The sequence below is a fragment of the Leucoraja erinacea genome, chromosome 29 (assembly GCF_028641065.1).
Source record: "Leucoraja erinacea ecotype New England chromosome 29, Leri_hhj_1, whole genome shotgun sequence".
NCBI lineage: Eukaryota > Metazoa > Chordata > Chondrichthyes > Rajiformes > Rajidae > Leucoraja > Leucoraja erinaceus.
Genome location: NC_073405.1, coordinates 24,643,159 through 24,660,315, shown reverse-complemented (window position 1 = coordinate 24,660,315; position 17,157 = coordinate 24,643,159). Strand labels below are relative to the sequence as shown.

General features: G+C 45.8%; 1 protein-coding gene across 1 annotated transcript in view; it reads left to right on the top strand.

Annotated features, from left to right (window-relative positions):
* The first annotated feature begins 1,182 nt into the window (after positions 1-1,182).
* The window catches only part of LOC129711335 (transducin-like enhancer protein 4), a 196,676-nt gene continuing 180,701 nt past the window's right edge, over positions 1,183-17,157 (top strand). The window contains exons 1-2 of the mRNA XM_055658924.1: positions 1,183-1,860; positions 6,569-6,666. Of these exons, the coding sequence (XP_055514899.1) occupies positions 1,837-1,860; positions 6,569-6,666 (122 nt within the window). The 5' untranslated portion in view covers positions 1,183-1,836. The remainder of the gene's footprint in view (positions 1,861-6,568; positions 6,667-17,157) is intronic.

Here is a 17,157-nt window from a genome sequence, read left to right as displayed (position 1 = left end):
TTTGCATTTGCCAAGACTTGGGGGTAATTTGGCGTACAACTAATTCACCAGAGATAAAGGGCTGGACCAGGGACTTTCCTGTTTTGCAGAGCACAGAGGCCCTTCATGCAGCTACAGAGACAAGAATGGGAATTTAATTAAATGGTTCCAATGTCTGCTGCATAATCAACCCACTGTGTCATGCAGAGCATTCCTGGTGGATGTCCTTCCTTTCAGTGATCTTGGCTGGAGATTATGCATTGAGGCAATAATGGCCCTTTCAAAGTAAATATAGGAAATTGTGCAAACATGCAAGCAAAACGGACTGCTTGCCAGAATTAGTTTTTTTTTTCTCTCTCTCAAGCCCTTTTGTTGATGTGAAATGCCTCCCTTGTGGGGGGAATAAGAGAAAATATAATTTTCCAGCTACTATAAGTTCAAATCATTTTCTAGGAAAAAAAAACTTGGGCAACAAAGTGTCTCAGAGTCCCAGGAAAGATTTTTAAAAAATGGAGACCAACACAGCACTCCAGCAGTTAACAAGTCACCTGATGACCCTGGTCTCATTAACCACCCCTTTGTAATCCAGCGAGAACCGTGTTTTCCATTTTGCTGCTGTTACTTAAGCAAAACATTTGCACGTTAAATATGTGTAGTCACTAATCAGGATGGAGCTGGTTTTAAAATCTGGTATTTATGGTACATTTTCACTCATTAATCCAAGTGAAACGACTCCTCAGTCTCAGCTCCTTCAAAATGACAATCCTGTTAACGCGGATTTTTTTTTTTCTTCTCTCCTCTCTGCCTCTCTTTAATGCAAATCACAATGATTTGTTTGAGGCAGAACAGGACAGCCGCAGAATGTCTGTTCCTACTACACTATAATTAATCCGCCCTGCCAGTGGGCCGGGCCCCAGCAAAGATGCCCCACGTTACTTTGATCGACACCTCTCCTCCCAGGGACTGCGCCGCGCTTGCGCGCCCCGGGCGCATGCCGGGAGATGGAGTCCGCTTCGCCACCCGTGCGGCTGCTGCCGACCCCTCGCGGGACTACAACTCCCGCCGGCCACCGCGGCGCCCAGCACCGGCTCCGGCCGGCCAATCGGCGGTGGCCCGAACTCCGATTGGCCGAGGGGGGTGGGTGACCACGGAACCCCACGTGGGGGCGGCGGTGTCTGATTGGCTGGCGGCCCTGGGTGGTGTGTATCCAATTGAGGGAATTCTCCAAGATGTTGCAAAGAGCAGAGAGAGAGGGAGAGGTGAGGTTTGCAACACTCAGCCTGGGTTTCATTGAGGATAATACAGCCAGCTCTTGGAAGATCACCCTTCATCTGGTCACTTCTTCTGAAGCGTGGACTTTTTTATATTAGCGGGAGGCTTTTTTTTATTGGTATTCATTCCTCTCGAGGTAGTTCCAATGCCTAAAAACATCGTTTAAGCCTTGGCGGCAGCTTGGACTTTCGAACGTTTAGAGTTGGGTTGGGAGCGACAGAGGTGGATATTCGATGGACATCACAACATCGTGTTTCTTTGTACAGCCCTGGATTTACCCCCAGCTTCGATCCGCGCCCGGACTTGCCCCGGATTTCTTGCTGATCTCTTCCCTGCACTGTGTGTCGGCGATGTGATCCGCGACTCGTACCTTCCTTGCCGGTGGTGAGAAACCGAAAGTCTTCGCTCCCTTTTTGGCGATGTTTCCAATCTGAATTATCTCCCTCACGACTGCCATTCCATCCCACGGCTCCACGCAAGTGCGTTTCTGGAGCACTTCTGTTTGTCATTTTATTTTATTTTTAAATAAACAACAACAACAACAAAAAACCAGTGGGACAGTTTTGAGTGGAACAGCATCCAAGGATGTATCCACAAGGCAGGCATCCCGTAAGTACCAGTTTACTTAACATCGTTGCAAATCGTAGTCGAATGAATATCAGAGGTCTCTTGATGCATTCAACGTTATGTAAAGTGAATACACGGGGAACGGCTCCTTTATTCAATTTCTCCAAATTGTGACAGGGAGCCCACTCGTTCCGGAGAGAAATATATTAATTATGGGTCGAAATATTTTTTTATTATTATTTGCGTTCTAATAAATCCCTCTGGGTATAAAATGTGAAACGAGTCCCATTTTGTAATCGTGTAGAAGCCAACGCAGTTGTAATTTCCCTGTGTAGTTAAGGAAAGAATTGTGCTTTGTTGCTGAAGACTTGTCTGTTTAGGCCTCCTTTAATTACTTGTGGGGGAAGGGAAGGATAGCCTAATCCCTGGGCGTTCAGAGTACGTGCAGGGTGGTGATGTTAATCGGAGCATCCTACCCACGTCGCTTCATGTAAATACTCTCGAAATTGTTATTTCTTTTGACACGGGGGGAGGGGTGGGGGTGATATTTTATTTATAAACGCAGGGAAATCCAGCAGGTGGCAATGGTTAGTGACATTTCCGCAAAAGGTTTAGTTTATTTCCGTTTCTATCTAGAATTAATCGCCCTGTCAGATGCAACCGAAATATCGCAGAAAAATAACTTTCTGTTTAATGAATGTTACACGTGTAATATTCCAGGCTCGCAGTCCAGAGGGCCGGATATTCTAAAATTCCTTTAGGGAACAGGTTGGTGTGATCCAGACTTTGGACCTCTTATCAGAAGCTGTAGTGTTAATGGATGAACAGAGAATTAAAGACGGAGGAGTGAGGAATCAGGCACCTTTGCTCTATAAAACATCGAATCGGTGTAAAATTGCACAAATATTCTTGAGAGATTGCAGAGTCATTAACTCCAGAATCTTCCAAACTAATATTTGGTGGGTAGGGACAAGAATTTTCATATATAATATTACAACCTGCATGAATGTAGCTCATTTTAAATGAAGAAAATCGGGAATTGCATGAGCATTATCATGCAAAGAAAAATGATGCTGAACTCCAAGGATTAGTTAGCTATGACAGTTGGTCCAGAAAAAGTAGCAAAGGGAGTAAGTTTTAAGCAAAATGTTGAGGCAGTTTTTTTTTAAGTTTAATGTCTGAATGGGTTATTGTGAACACCACAGAGAGAGCAGCAGGGAAACAGAACCTTCAGCCCATTCATCTGTGCTGACCGTCACCATCCATTTTGTCTTAATCACATGTGAATCCCATTTTCTTAATTCTTTCTGCGTTTCCTCCCCCCCCCCACCCACCCCCCCCCCCCACCAGATTCTAGCACACAACTACGCACTGGGTGGGGGGTGGCCAAAGGCCCCCTACCAGACCCCCCCCCCCCCCAGAACCCCCCCACCCCCACAGGGAGCACCCCAAACTCCCCCCCCAATCTGATTGAACCTGGGTCTCTGATGTTGTTAGAAGGAAAAACCATCAACCCCTGAGACACACAGCGGGACGGATGCACTGTATTTTGGAAATAATCGATGCTTTTTTATTTGGCATCTCTTGAGAAAAAGAATGGGTGATATTTCAGTTCGGGACGGATGCATGCACTTTTAAAAATAATCGGGCTTGGTTTACTTTTCTTTGCCCCTGAACATGCTTTTGAAATAGTTTCGTGTGGATCAGAATTGATAATGATCTAATCAGGCTCTTCTACTCCTTCGCTCCCAGGTGGGTGACCCAGATGAGGATTTTCATCCTGAAGAAGGGTCCTGACTCGCTGGTGCTAGGCTTTGTCCGAGACGCCCAACTTGAGTTACTGCATTTTGTGTCATTTTATACGTCGTCAAATTTGAGATGTTGCTTAACTGGCAGCAAGCGTGATACGTGGGGCTTGTTGTGAGCTTGGAGAAAGACAGCAAAGTTTTGGGTGGAGTAGACCAAGTCCAGGTAGAAAAATTCATTGGGATCGTCAAATCTAGAGATAACAATGATCCATGTAACGGCTCCAGCAGATGACTGGATGAAGCAGTCAGTCGAATTCGAGGCACAAGACACTGTAAATGCTGGTATCTGGAATGACACAAAATGCTGGGGTAACTCAGCGGGACAGGCAGCATCTCTGGTTAGAAGGAATGGATGACGTTTTGGGTTGAGACCCTTCTGCAGATTGATGCTGCCTGTCCCGCTGAGTTACTCCAGAATATTGTTTCTCTCTCTGGTGTGAACCAGCAGCTGCAGTTCCTTCCAACACATCTGGAATGACAAACGAACTACTGGAGGAACTCGATGTGTTAAGCATCATATTTGAAATGACAAGGAATGGTCAATGTTCATATCGAGACCTACTTTTAAAACATCAAATCTGAGTTTATTTTTCTTCTAAATGATGCAAGGGTTTTACTTTTCTTTCCCCTGATTTCTGAAATAGTTTGGTGGAATTATGATCTAATCATATTCACTTTCCCCATCCAGTGCCATTCATCCACCTATCGCTTGCTAGGCTTTGTCCGGCCCCAACCTGGCTTCAATCCTGAACTCCTGTGGAGTTTGTACGTTCTCCCTGTGACTGCTCTGGTTTTCTCCCATATGTCAAAGATGTGCAGATTTGTAGGTTAATTGGTCTCTGTAAAATCGACCCTAACTTGCAGGGAGTGGATGAGAAAGTGGGATAACATAAAATTAGTCTGAATGGATGGATGGTTTGGCGTGGACTCTCGGTGGGCCAAAAATCCTGCATGCTTGTATCTCAAGACGGAACCAAAGTTCTCCTCTTCTACCCCCATCTCCCCTCCCCTCCCCCCTTCCCCTCCCCCCCCCCCCCCCCCCTTCACCCCCCCCCCCCCCCCCCCCCCAGCTGCAGTCTGAAGTAGGGTCTCGACATGAAATGTTGCCTATCCATGCCCTTCATAAATACTGTATGGTCCACTGAGATACTCCAGCACTTTGCATTTTACCAAAGATAGACACAATGCTGGGGTAACTCAGTGGGTAAGGCAGAGTCTCTGGAGAAAATAGGTAGGTGATGTTTCGGGCCAGGGCCCTTCTTCAATCTGATTGTCTTTACATTTTACAGTTCATCTTGAGTTGCTGCTAAAATGTTACGTGAGTGACTGTGAAGTGGTCTGCCATGGATAGGGGTTGGCATTGGTGTGGTGGGACAGTCTTGACTTGTCCCCGTGTCTATCTTGTGTTCCCGCACACCCGAACCGTTGCGTGAAAGTGGAATTCTTTCATCTTGTCAGTGCTTGTGAGGTGTGGGCAGGAAGACCCATTATCCCAATGACTGCAATGACAACTACAACAGCCTCCACTTAGTGAGACGCTTTTAAGTAGAAAACTGCGCTGCACTGTGGTGTTATCGAACAACTCAACCACTTAAGAGGAGACATTGTGGCTGATGAGCACAAGCTTAGTTGAAGGAGCAGGCTTTAAACACAGGTCACTTGTGAGGGAAGATGTGCAAGGAGGGGGTTCTCGGGCACCGGGGCCATGATTGTTGAAGGCAGTGGTGGAGTGATTAGATTTGGGGCGAAGGAAAAGTGATTGTATCTGAGAGAATAATAGGAATAGGGAAGATTAGACACTTGGAAAGGGGGTGGGAGAATTTGAAAGCCAGGATAATTTTAACACTGAATTGTTGGAAAATTAGAAATAATATCAGTTAACAGGAATAGGACTGTTGGGTGAATGGAATGGTCTAAAGAAACAGACATACACTTATTATTTAGGGGGGAACTGCATATGCTGGTTTACACTGAAGATAGACACAATGTTGGAGAAACTAAGCGGGGTAGACAGCATCTTAGGATAAAAGGAATGGTTGATGTTTCAGGTTGAGATCCTTCTTCAGACTCAGACTGAACAAGGGTCACGACCCAAAACGTCACCCGTTCCGTCTATCCAGCGACGCTGCCTGTCCCGCTGAGTTACCCCAGCATTTCGTGTCTACACCTATTGTTTACTTCACAGCAAAAGAAAAAGAAGCCAAACGCACCGCACTTCACTTAACGGGGCAAATGTGGAAGCAACCTGTACACAGTAAGATCCCACACACTTTAGGGATGCAGTGTGGAAGCAGGCTCTTCGGCCCATCGGTCAATTGCCCGCACACACCAGTTTTATGTTATTCCACTTTATCATTCACCACCTTCGCACTCGGGCCAATTTATAGAAGTCAATTAAGTTACAAACCCGCATGTCTGTGGGACGTCGGAGGAAACCCACACGGTCACAGGGAGAATGTACAACCTCTGCACAGGCAGCACCCGATGTCAGGATGGGACCTGGGTCTCTGGTGCCGTGATGGAGCTGTCCCACTGTACGAGCTAATTCAAGACCTCCCGAGTTTAAAAAAAAAAAAAAAAAAAAAAAAAAAAAATCGAACTCGTGGAAGCACGTAGAATGTACGTAGCGGGTACATCGGAGCTCGGGGACGTCTCTTAGCGGCTAGCAACGCTAACGGCAGGTACTTGGGGAAACGCAGTAAGCTCGGGAAGACTCGTGAAGATTTTTCAACAATTTTTTGAAAAATGTCCATGAGAGCCCCGAGTACCGACGAGCGGCTATTATCGTAATTATCCGAGTTCGAATCGGGGGAAACTCGGGAGAACTCTTGAATTAGCGCATACAGTGGGACAGCCCCTTAAGGCAGCAGGCCTGCTACTGTGCTGATGTGTGTTACTGTATTATTGTATGGGTGGATTAAACGTCTCTCTTTCTCACGCAGGCACCTCATCAGCCGGGACAGTCTTTTAAGTTCACGGTGGTGGAGACCTGCGATCGCATCAAGGAGGAGTTTCAGTTTCTGCAGGCGCAGTATCATAGGTAAAGCAATCATGCACATCAGCTTTGCAAATTGGACAGAATTGCCTCTCAGTTGCTCAAAGCAGTTGGTTTGAACATGAGTTGCTCATTTTGTAGACGAGGAACTTGGGATGACTTTACTGCCTTACAACAATGTGTGTTTATGAAAGTTTGCCGAGTCGGTCTTTAGTGATCGGACTTTCCGATGCAGGAATCAAATGAAAGGTTTGGAAACATTATAACATGCAGTTGCGCATAAACATTCCAAACATATGGGCGGCACGGTGACGCAGCGGTAGAGTTGCTGTCTTGCAGCACCGGAGACCTGGGTTCGATCCTGACTACGGGTGCTGTGTGTACGTTCTCCCTGTGACTGCGTGGGTTTTATCCAAGAGCTCCGGTTTCCCCCCACTCTCCAAAGACGTGTGGGTTAGTTGGCTTGGTATAATTGTAAATTGGCCCCAGTGTGCGCAGGATAGTGTTAGTGTGCGGAGATCGTTGGTCGATGCTGACTCGGTGGCCGAAGGTCAAACAATCTGCAAAACCAGGATTGGGTTTTTAAAATGTTAACCCATCTTCCTACTTTTCTGAGCCTAAGGGGCCTCAAATTGCGGCCAATCTAATCTGAAGAAAAAAACATTTGCAAAATCCCCTTTTAATATGACCAGTTGGATTATAGAATCTGATAGCTTCAGCAGAATAGTGATACTTTGTGCTAGATGCTTTCATTGATGCTGCTCAAATTGATCACCAGTGATTTGAAAAGTAAACCGAGATGAGTGTCTGTTTTCACTTTCAAAAAAGGAACAATAGTTTGGTTTAAATGTAGACAAGAAACTGCAGATGCTGGTTTTATTTTTTTTTAAATTCACAAATTGCTGGAGTAATTCAATGGGTCAGCATCTGTGGAGGACATGGATAGGTGATGCTTTGGGTCGGGATCCTCCAGTCTAATAAAGGGTCTCGATCTAAAACATCACCTGTCCGTGTTCTCCAGAAATGCTGCCTGACTCTTTGAGTTACTCCAGCAGTCCGTCTCTTTGTTTAGTTTGGGATTACAACGTTTTATTAACTTGACCCCAGGATAATCTAGCCTAGTATTCCAGAGCGGTACTGACAATTAGTTGCCTTATCAACTGTATAGAGTACTTTTGCAGATGAAAACTTGGGGCCATGTCTGTGATGTGTGTGTGGGATTGAATGGATAACAATTTCCATGTGTGTAGCTCAAATTCAAAGAGTCGGCACAAGGGGATGGATTCCGAGAGTGGCGCAAAGACAGGGTCGAGAGGGGCAACGATTTGGCCCTAAAGGCGAAAAAAAATTTCTGAAGCACAAGCAAAAAATGTTGGAAATATGAGGCAAATAAGGCAGCCTTCGTAGAAAGAAGTTTGTTTTGACAAGATGAAGCCTGAACAGTTGTGCAAGTCCAGCCTTCTGTTTTTCTTTTTCTTTTCAGGGCAGAGCAGTGGCAGGTAGTTTAGTTTAGAGATGGTGTAGAAAAAGGCCCTTCGACCCACCGAGTCCGCACCGAACAGCGATCCCCACTTGCTAATGCTCTCCTACACACTATGTAGTGTAGACAAAAATGCTGGAGAAACTCAGCGGGTGCAGCAGCATCTATGGAGTGAAGGAATCGTCCACTATGCCACCATCATGATAGCATAGATGAGATGGGTGGAGAGGCCCTATTGCATGCTACATGGATGTTTGTGTGAGTGTGTGGGGGGGGAAAGAGTAGGAAACCAGAGAGGATTTCAAAGACGTACAGTTTTGTCGTAATTGCTGTGATTGGGTTACGAGAGGGTTGCACACATTTCTGGTTCTATTCAATAAATGCTTCTGCAAGTGTGTGGGATCTTGCTGTGTACAGATGACTGCCTTATTTGCCCAGGTTGAGATCGTAACTTTTCGCTGGAGTAATCAATTGACAGCAAAGTGTTTTGGAACAACCATTTCTTTAATAAGGCTGTTGAAACGGAGCTGCTATTTTTAACACCAGCGTTCCCTTCTGAATGGATTGAGTTATTCAGAAGGTCCTGTGTCTGGTTGCTATTAGCAAATCTCCCTGGGCTATCACAGAGATTTCAATGACAGTGTAATGATGGACGATGGAGTGTTGATCTAATATTACATAGTACTTTTCTGGATTTTTGTCTTATCTAATTTGGAAGAAGGGTTCTTAATAGCATTCCAGCAGGCCGAGGTGGCTTGTTCTCGTTCTAACACTGATAGGAGGAGCTGATTGAGGGTCACTCAAGCGCAGTGCCTGGGAGGGGTCTTGGCATAAAGGGATCTAGCCTGCATTAAAATAGAAGCTGTGTGAGAATGAACTGCCGATGCTGGTTTAAACTGAAGATGGATACAAAGCTGGAGTGACTCTGGCAGCATTTCCAGAGAGAAGGAATGGGTGAGGTTTGGGTTTGAGACCCTTCTTCAAGCTGGTTAGGGATAAGGGAAACGAGAGATATCGACAATGTGGAGATGTAGTGAGATAAAGAACAATGAACGAAAGATAAGCAGAAAGGTAATGATGATAAAGGAAACGGGCCATTGTAAGCTGCTAGTTGGGTGAAAATGAGAAGCTAGTGCCACTTGGGTGGGGGAGCAATAGAGGGGGGGAGATGGAGAGAGAGGGGGAATGCTGGGACTGCCTGAAATCAATACTCATACCACTGTGCAGCGAACTGCCCAAGCAAAATATGAGATGCTGTTCCTTCAATTTGCCTTGTGCCTCACTGACAATGGAGGAGACCGAGGACAGAAAGGGAATGGGAAGGAGTTTAACAACCGGGAGATTAGATAGGTCCAGGCAGACTGAGCGAAGTTGTTCCGCAAAACGACAAAGCTGTCCAGTCAACAAGTTGAACCCACGCAGACCCTTGGGCGATCATCCGATGAGTTAAAGGACTGTCCCACTTGGGCGTCATTTACGTGTCGCGCAGATGACGCGCAAAGATTTTGTACACGCCAAAATCCTGGAGCGTCGCGCGCAACCACGCGTAACGCGTAATTGATGTCGCATAAATTACGCGCAAATGAAGCCCAAGTGGGAGAGGCCCTTTACATTCTCCTGTACTTTCCCCAGAGCTTTGCAGTTATCTACATAAAGCGATTTACCCATCATCTTTTAGAAAGTTTTAGGAAGGAACTGTCGATACTAGTATAAACTGAAGATAGACAAGAAATGCTGGAGTAACTCAGCGGGACAGGCAGCATCTCTGGATAGAAGGAATGGGTGAGGTTTCGGGTCGCGACCCTTCTTCAGATTGATTTGGAAAGTTGCTGCTAAAACGTTCAGCGCGTGGTGGTAGAGATGCTGCCTTACAGCACTAGAGAACCGGGTTCAATCTTGACTAGGGAGCTGTCTGTATGAAGTTTGTACGTTCTCCCCGCGACCTGCGTGAGTTTTCCAAGAGCTCTGGTTTCTTCCCACATTCCAAAGACGTACAGGTTTGTAGACTAATTGGCTTGGTTAAATTGTCCCTAGCATGTTAGTGTAGGATAGTGTTAGTGTGTGGGGATCACTGGTCAGCATGAACTTGGTGGGCCGAAGGGCCTGTTTTTACTCTATCTCTAAACTAAACTAAACTGCATCCTCACCTTTTCCAAGCAGTGTATTCCAGATTGCCCCAGCTTGTGCTGCATAAATGTGCAGGAAGGAACTGCAAATGTTGGTTTACACCGATAATAGGCACAAAATGCTGGAGTAACTCAACGGGTTAGGCAGCATCTCTGGAGAAACGGAATAGGTGAAGTTTCGGGTCGAGGCATTTCGGGTCTGAAGAATAGTCTCGACCCGAAACAGCAACTATTCCTTTTCTCCAGCGATGTTGTCTGACCCGCTGAGTTGCTCCAGCCTTTTGTTTCTATCTTTGCTACACAACAACATGTCTTTGCTTCTCCCTGGTGGTTCAGTTGCAGACATTGTGCCCTCTGATCCCCGCTCCTGCCAGCAGAAACCAGTTTCTCCCTTTCCCGTCAAATCCCTTTGTAGTTCTGTACGCCTCTATTAAATCTCTCTCTAACCTCCTTTGCACTGAGAGGAACAAATGCAGTTTCTCTGGTCTCTCGGCAGTTCACAATGATGCATTGATGTCGAATCACTAAAAATGCCCATATAAAATGCTCTGAGCTCTGCTTTCATGGTTGATCCGGACCTCCTTGATTGGATTACTGTGTTGTAATTCCCTTGCAAGTATTCATTATCTGCTCTTTATTTACAGCTATTTATGGCAGCCAGGAACTGATGCAGAGCAGTGTTAACCCCTTCAGTGTTGAATCCTTCTTGCTTTGTATACTTGGGTTTCTGATTAGTTTACCAGACAGTTTGATAATGATCAAACACACAAGGAACCACAGATGCTGGTTTCCAAACAAAAAAAAGACAGTGCTGGAGTAACTCAATGGGTTAGTCGTCATCTCTGGAGGAAATGGATAGGTGATATTTTGGACCCTTCTTCAGACTGAAGCGTTGCCTATCCATGTTTTGTTGTTTCTGGGGTATTATGTTTACATTATCTGTTGTGCTGCAGCAAATAAGAGTTTAGTTGTTCCGTTTCGGGACATATCACGATAAAATACCCTCGACTCCCCCAAAGATGCTGCCTGACTGTTGAGTTACTCAAGTACTTTGTCTCTTTTTTTTTGGTAAAGTTTCACATTGTTTTGATTCGGTGCTGCTGCTGTTTAGGTCTTTGAGCTGGGGTTGCTAACGAGAAAGCTGGTACACTGCTTTCATTATTATTAATGGCGATGGATGCCAACACATTGGCCTGGCACATCTGACTCCATCTCAAAGCTTGAGGTGACTGGGCTGGATGGTGGGGAACCTGGATGATGGATGGCGCGCGGATGCTTTCAATGGCGCGGAGGGCTGTTCCTGTAATGGGTTGGGCTGAGTCCACCCCTCTGTGCGATCTCTTGCGATCCTGTTATGAACGTGTTGCCATCGGTAAGATCTGATTCTCCAGGTGAAATTACCTTGGTGTTAAAGTCGGGTTGTGTCCAATCCTTGGTGTAGCTTTGCTGAGGTCTCGTTCGCTCGTTTGTCAGACGATGTAGCTCACTGTTGGCTTCTGTCGTCATCCAACATGTTGACAGCATTGTCGCCCAACGCGTCACAGAGTGCATCGCGTCGTTGCTTCCTGGGATCGCCACGAGGTCTGAGGTGGCTCAAGAACTGGCGTTAGATTGTTCTGCAGAGGTCTATGTGCCCTTTGAAGGTGGCACAAATGTAAGCCCGCAGTGGTTGGAGACACCAAGCTGGTCTCTTTACTGCCAGTGTGGTCCATTGAATGCCAACTGTGGATTTCTGCCCTACCAGATGGGCTGGTTCTGCTTGGTTAGGTCCTGCTGATGGAATAGAGATCTTTAATAGATTTTAAATGATATTCCCTGTAAATGGAAATGGATTACATCGCAGAGGGTTGTTTCACTTCTGTACCGATTAAGGAGTAGGAAAACTTTATTGTCACATGCGATGAGGCACTGTGAATTTCTTTGCTTGCATACCCAATGTATACAGACTAGAGTGCAAGGCAATTGCCCTGTGGTTTAAACTGGGAAATGGAGAGTTAAGCGGCAGTAGAAAAATGCGAGGACTGCCGACGCAATTAAAAACACAAGTTATCTTGTTCCGTTACCATCACCACGTTCAAGAGGAACAGCAACTCTTTCATAAAAGTCAAAGTTTGCATATGGTGTATTGATTTACAGATTCCCCAAACACCTATAAAATGCTAGATAGACACAAAATGCTGGCGTAACTCAGCGGGACAGGCAGCGTCACTGGAGAGAAGGAATGTGTGTCGTTTTGGGTCGAGACCCGTCATCAGACTCGACCCGAAACGTCATCTGTTCCTTCTCTCCAGAGATGCTGCCTGTCCCGCTGAGTTACTCCATCATTTAGTGTCTATCTTTGATTTAAACCAGCATCTTCAGTTCCTTCCTACACCTATAAAATGCTCCTGGGAATTAAATGTGGAACTGGGTTCATTTGTGGGGCTGAGCAGTGCCCTGTAAAGTACTGGGTGATTGTATGATGGCTGGCATGAAATTGCATTGGGAGCTTTTAGTTTCTTAAATAAAGATAAAGGACTTTAGGCATGGTCCTAGTTTGCTATATCACCTGGTGCAGGACCTGTAACCTCAATTGGTGACAAATAACCCCAAAGAAGGGTCTCGACCTGAAACGTGACCTATTCCTTTTCTCCAGATAATCTGTCTGACCCGCTGAGTTACTAAAGTTTTTTGTGTCTATATATTCTGTAAAATGAGATCCAAGTCTTTGTTCCTGACTTGGCGTGGATTGGGCATAGAACATAGAACGTAGAACAGAAGATAGACTCAATGCTGGAGTAACTCTGGATCTGGCAGTCTGAAGAATAGACCCGACCCAAAACCTCCAGCGATGCTGCCTGATCTGCTCTAATTCTAGCACTTCATATCTATCTTTGGTATGAAGCATCATCTGCGGTTCTTTGTGTCTGTGTAGATCAGTGCAGCACAGGCCCTTCCACCCCCAATGTCAGTGCCAAACATGATGTACAGGAAACATTTTTACCTGCCTGCACATAACCCATATAGTTCCATCTCTTGCATATCCATGTGCGTATCCTAAAGTCTCTTAAATACATCCACCACAGCCCCTGGCAGCACATTCCAGGCACTTGCCAACTCTGTGTAAAACAAACTTGCCCCCACCGCGTGCCAGATAATCTGAACACTTATCCCCTTGACAAAGACTTTGTTCCCACACCTCTCGCCCACCAAAATGGCAATTAACAATGCACAGTTCCCAGATTGTGTCCTTTAATCCAGTCATCCTTCAGCTTTCTGGGATACCTACCAATGAATCTGTTTAGACTTGTTGACTTGGCAACAGTGTGTTTTGACACACTTCCACCTGAGTTTTCTGCTCATCCCTGACATTTGTGCTGCTTTTCTACGCTCGTCTGAAACTCGTTGTTCCAGTCCCAAAACGTTTCCCTCCATTTCTCAAGAACCACCCTCCCTAAGATCTCAACATTTGGGTTGGCATTCTCCCAGTTGTCCCACTTGCTATTGATCTGGTTTCCAGGCCTGTGAAACGCCTTGGGGTGAGTCAAGATGTTAAAGATCTTGCGTAAATGCAAGCTACAGTTCAAGTCCTTAATTATATATATTTTTTAAATGATCGCCTGTGGTGTTGCACTTGGCTAGTTAAAGAATGTTCTTTCATAACAATGGAGGTATCGTGGCTGTGAAGTATTGTCAGATATGCTGATTTATGATCTGTGATGAACTTATCAAACTATAATTGCATAATATTTACTGTGCTGTACCATAACAACGTCTCAACAGGTTTATGCCAATAATTATCAGCCACCTCCCATTTCATCATCTCCTTTCCCTGCCGTGTTCGTGTGCAGCTTCACACAAAATCCACAACGGGAGAAGATGCTGGAAACACTTGGTGGGTTTGGCTGCATTGACGGAAAGGAGAGCAGAGCTTGTCATTGACCCAGTAATAGTAACTCTGTTGTTCTTTCCGCAGACCCTGCCCGACCTGCCGAGTGTTAGCAGATTTTCTTTTATTGCTTCAGATTTGTAGCATCTGTAGTTTTTACTCAACATCCAACTGCGTAAATCCATCCCTATGTGGGGCACGGGTGGTGCTAGAGAAAGCGCAAGGCTTCCAATTAATGGCAAGACCTTTCACAGCATTGATGAGCAGAGGGACCTTGATGTGCAGGTCCATAGCTCCCTGAAAGTTGCAGCACAAGTAGTGGTTGTCTTCATTGGAATTCTAAAGGAATGGTTGTCCTCATTGGTCAGGTCATTAAGGGTAACATTTATCACCTGGCCCACAGCCACCAATGGACCCTTGTGGGCTCCACCTTCCCTTGATCACTGTTGCTTTTTTTGCATACCTTTCAATCATTTGTTCTGTATCATTGTCCATATCTCTCATTTCCCTATCCACTGACTCTCCGTCTGAAGAAGGGTATCGACCTGAAATGTCACCACCGATTCCTTTTCACCAGAGGTGCTGCCTGACCCGCTGAGTTACTCCAGCTTTTTATGTTTATCTTCATGGATTTATGATGCAGGACTTTGGTTTGGTTGCATTTGGTGTTTTGCAAACAGTTCTGATCGCCCCATTGCAGGAAGGATCTGAAGGCTGCAAAAGAGATTTGCCTAAATGTTGCCTGGATTAGAGGGTATTTGTTCATAGGTGACAGGAGCAGAATTCTCCCCATAACCCCTGACACCTGTACCAATCAATAATTTATCCATCTTTGTCTTAAAAATATCTATTGACTTGGCCTCCACATTGTATAAAGGAGATGTGTGAGGGAGGTTTTCTGGCATGGAGTATTGGGTGCCTGGAATGCATTGATGGGGGTTGTGGTGGTGAAGGCAGACACATTACGACGCATCAAGAAGCCTTTAGATGGGCACAAGAGATATGGAGGGATATGGATCATGGCAGGCAGATAAGATCAGTTTAGCTTGGCACCGCGTTTGACACAGGTACTGTGGCACAAAGTGCCTGCTCCTGCGCTGTGCTTTTCCACACTCTAATGGCTTTATAAAAATGTAAAATGGTCTAATAAGTGTCACTTTGCTCTCTGTTAAACACAGACTGTGGGCAATTAATTACAGTTTGTTAAGTTTCATGATAAGTGATAATTCCCTTTATGTATTTGTACACTGTGGATGGCTCAATTGTAATCGTGTATTGTCTTTCCAATGACTGGTCAGCACCCAACTGTTCACTGTACCTCTGAACACATGTCAGTAAACTGAACTCGAACTGAGATACCAACTCTTGTACTTCAGGTCAGCGATTGGAAGTCCCTCTTTATTTATCTATCTCACCTTTCCCTCTGTTTCCACTTCTGCGGTTCTTCATTTAGCTGGCATCCAACCTGACAAGACAATGCATTGCCATGTGTAACGCAGTTGACTTGCTGCCTTTCTCAGCACTGATCTTCTGACAGAACTAGGTCACCCATTACTGTTGTGTGCCATGTTGCAAGGGTAGGGCTGATGTCCAAAGTGAGCACTTTTAGGCCGACTTTTTAAAATAGTTGTTAGTCAATGTTCATGCACAGTATTCAATGAGTCTCCACACAACACGTAGATAGATAGAGTGTATGTGGAAAGGATGTTTCTACTGGTGAGAGAGACTAGGACCAGAGGTCACAGCCTCAGAATCAAAGAGCATTCTTTTAGAAAGGTGAGGAGGAACGTCTTCAGTCACGAGGGTAGTTAATCTGTGGAACTCACTGCCACAGACGGTTGTGACCATCAGTGGATATTTTTAAGGCAGCGATAGACAAATTCATGATTATAACAGGTATCTAGTGTTATGGGGAGAAGGCGGGAAAATGGGATTAGGAGGTGGAGAGCAGCCATGATTGAATAGCTGAGTAGATTCGATGGGCCGAATGGCTTAATTCTCCTCCTCTAACTTGTGAACAACACCCTTAACAAGAAGAGACCGACTGCAGGAGTGACTCAGCAGGTCGGGAAGCATCTCGGGAGAACATGAATAGGTGACGTTTATGTTGGGGACCCTTCTTCAGGCTGAAGGAGTCACAGAGGCGGAGCAGTGAGAGATGGTCTCACATAACTCCTGTCGGAGAGAGGAGCAGAACTTCTTCAACGTAGGCATGCCTTGAGATTTCACAGTGGCGCAGACAAAATGTTGAAAGGAGACAGTGCTGGAGTAACTCGGCAGCTCAGGCAGCATCTCTATGGGACACGGATAGGTAACGTTTCGGGTTGGGACCCTTCTTCAGAGGTTTCTATCCTCAAGTCTGCTAATCGCAGCCAATGCTAACTTCAACTGGCTTACTTTTCAGTTTTGTTTAGAGATGCAGCATGGAAACGGGCCCTTCGGCCCACCAAGTCCACACAGACTAGCGATTCCCGCATATTAACACTACCCTATACATACCAGGGGACAATTTTACATTTAAAGCAAGCCAATTAAACTCCAACCTGTATGTCCTTGGAGCGTGGAAGGAAGCCGAAGATCTCCGAGAAAACCCACGCAGGTCATGGGGAGAACGTACAAACTCCCTACAGACAGCACCCACAGTCAAGATGGAACCTGGGTCTCTGGTGCTGTACGGCAGCAGCTCCACTGCTACACCACCGTACCATCTTCACGCCACTGTACTTCCTAATGTAGTAATGGCCTAGGCACATGTTGCTTTTTGGATGTTAGTGTCCCTGCCGAAAGGTGGGCGGGCATGGCCCTGAGCTGAGAGATGGGCAAGAACGGGTGCCTTGAGTTTGCTGGAGAAAGTCAGGTGCAAGTACCGTGGCCCCCTGTGAGACACAGGGGAGGTGTGGAGCCATTTGGAAGGAAGACGGAGTGAGTAAAACGCATTTGCAAGCACAAACACATTAATTTGGGCATCACTTCCCCCTCCGCCCAACCTGGGACAGGGTGGATCTTTGTAAGCCTCCTGTGTTTGTGTACGGTGTGAAAGATGGCAACAAAGAGGAAGTGTG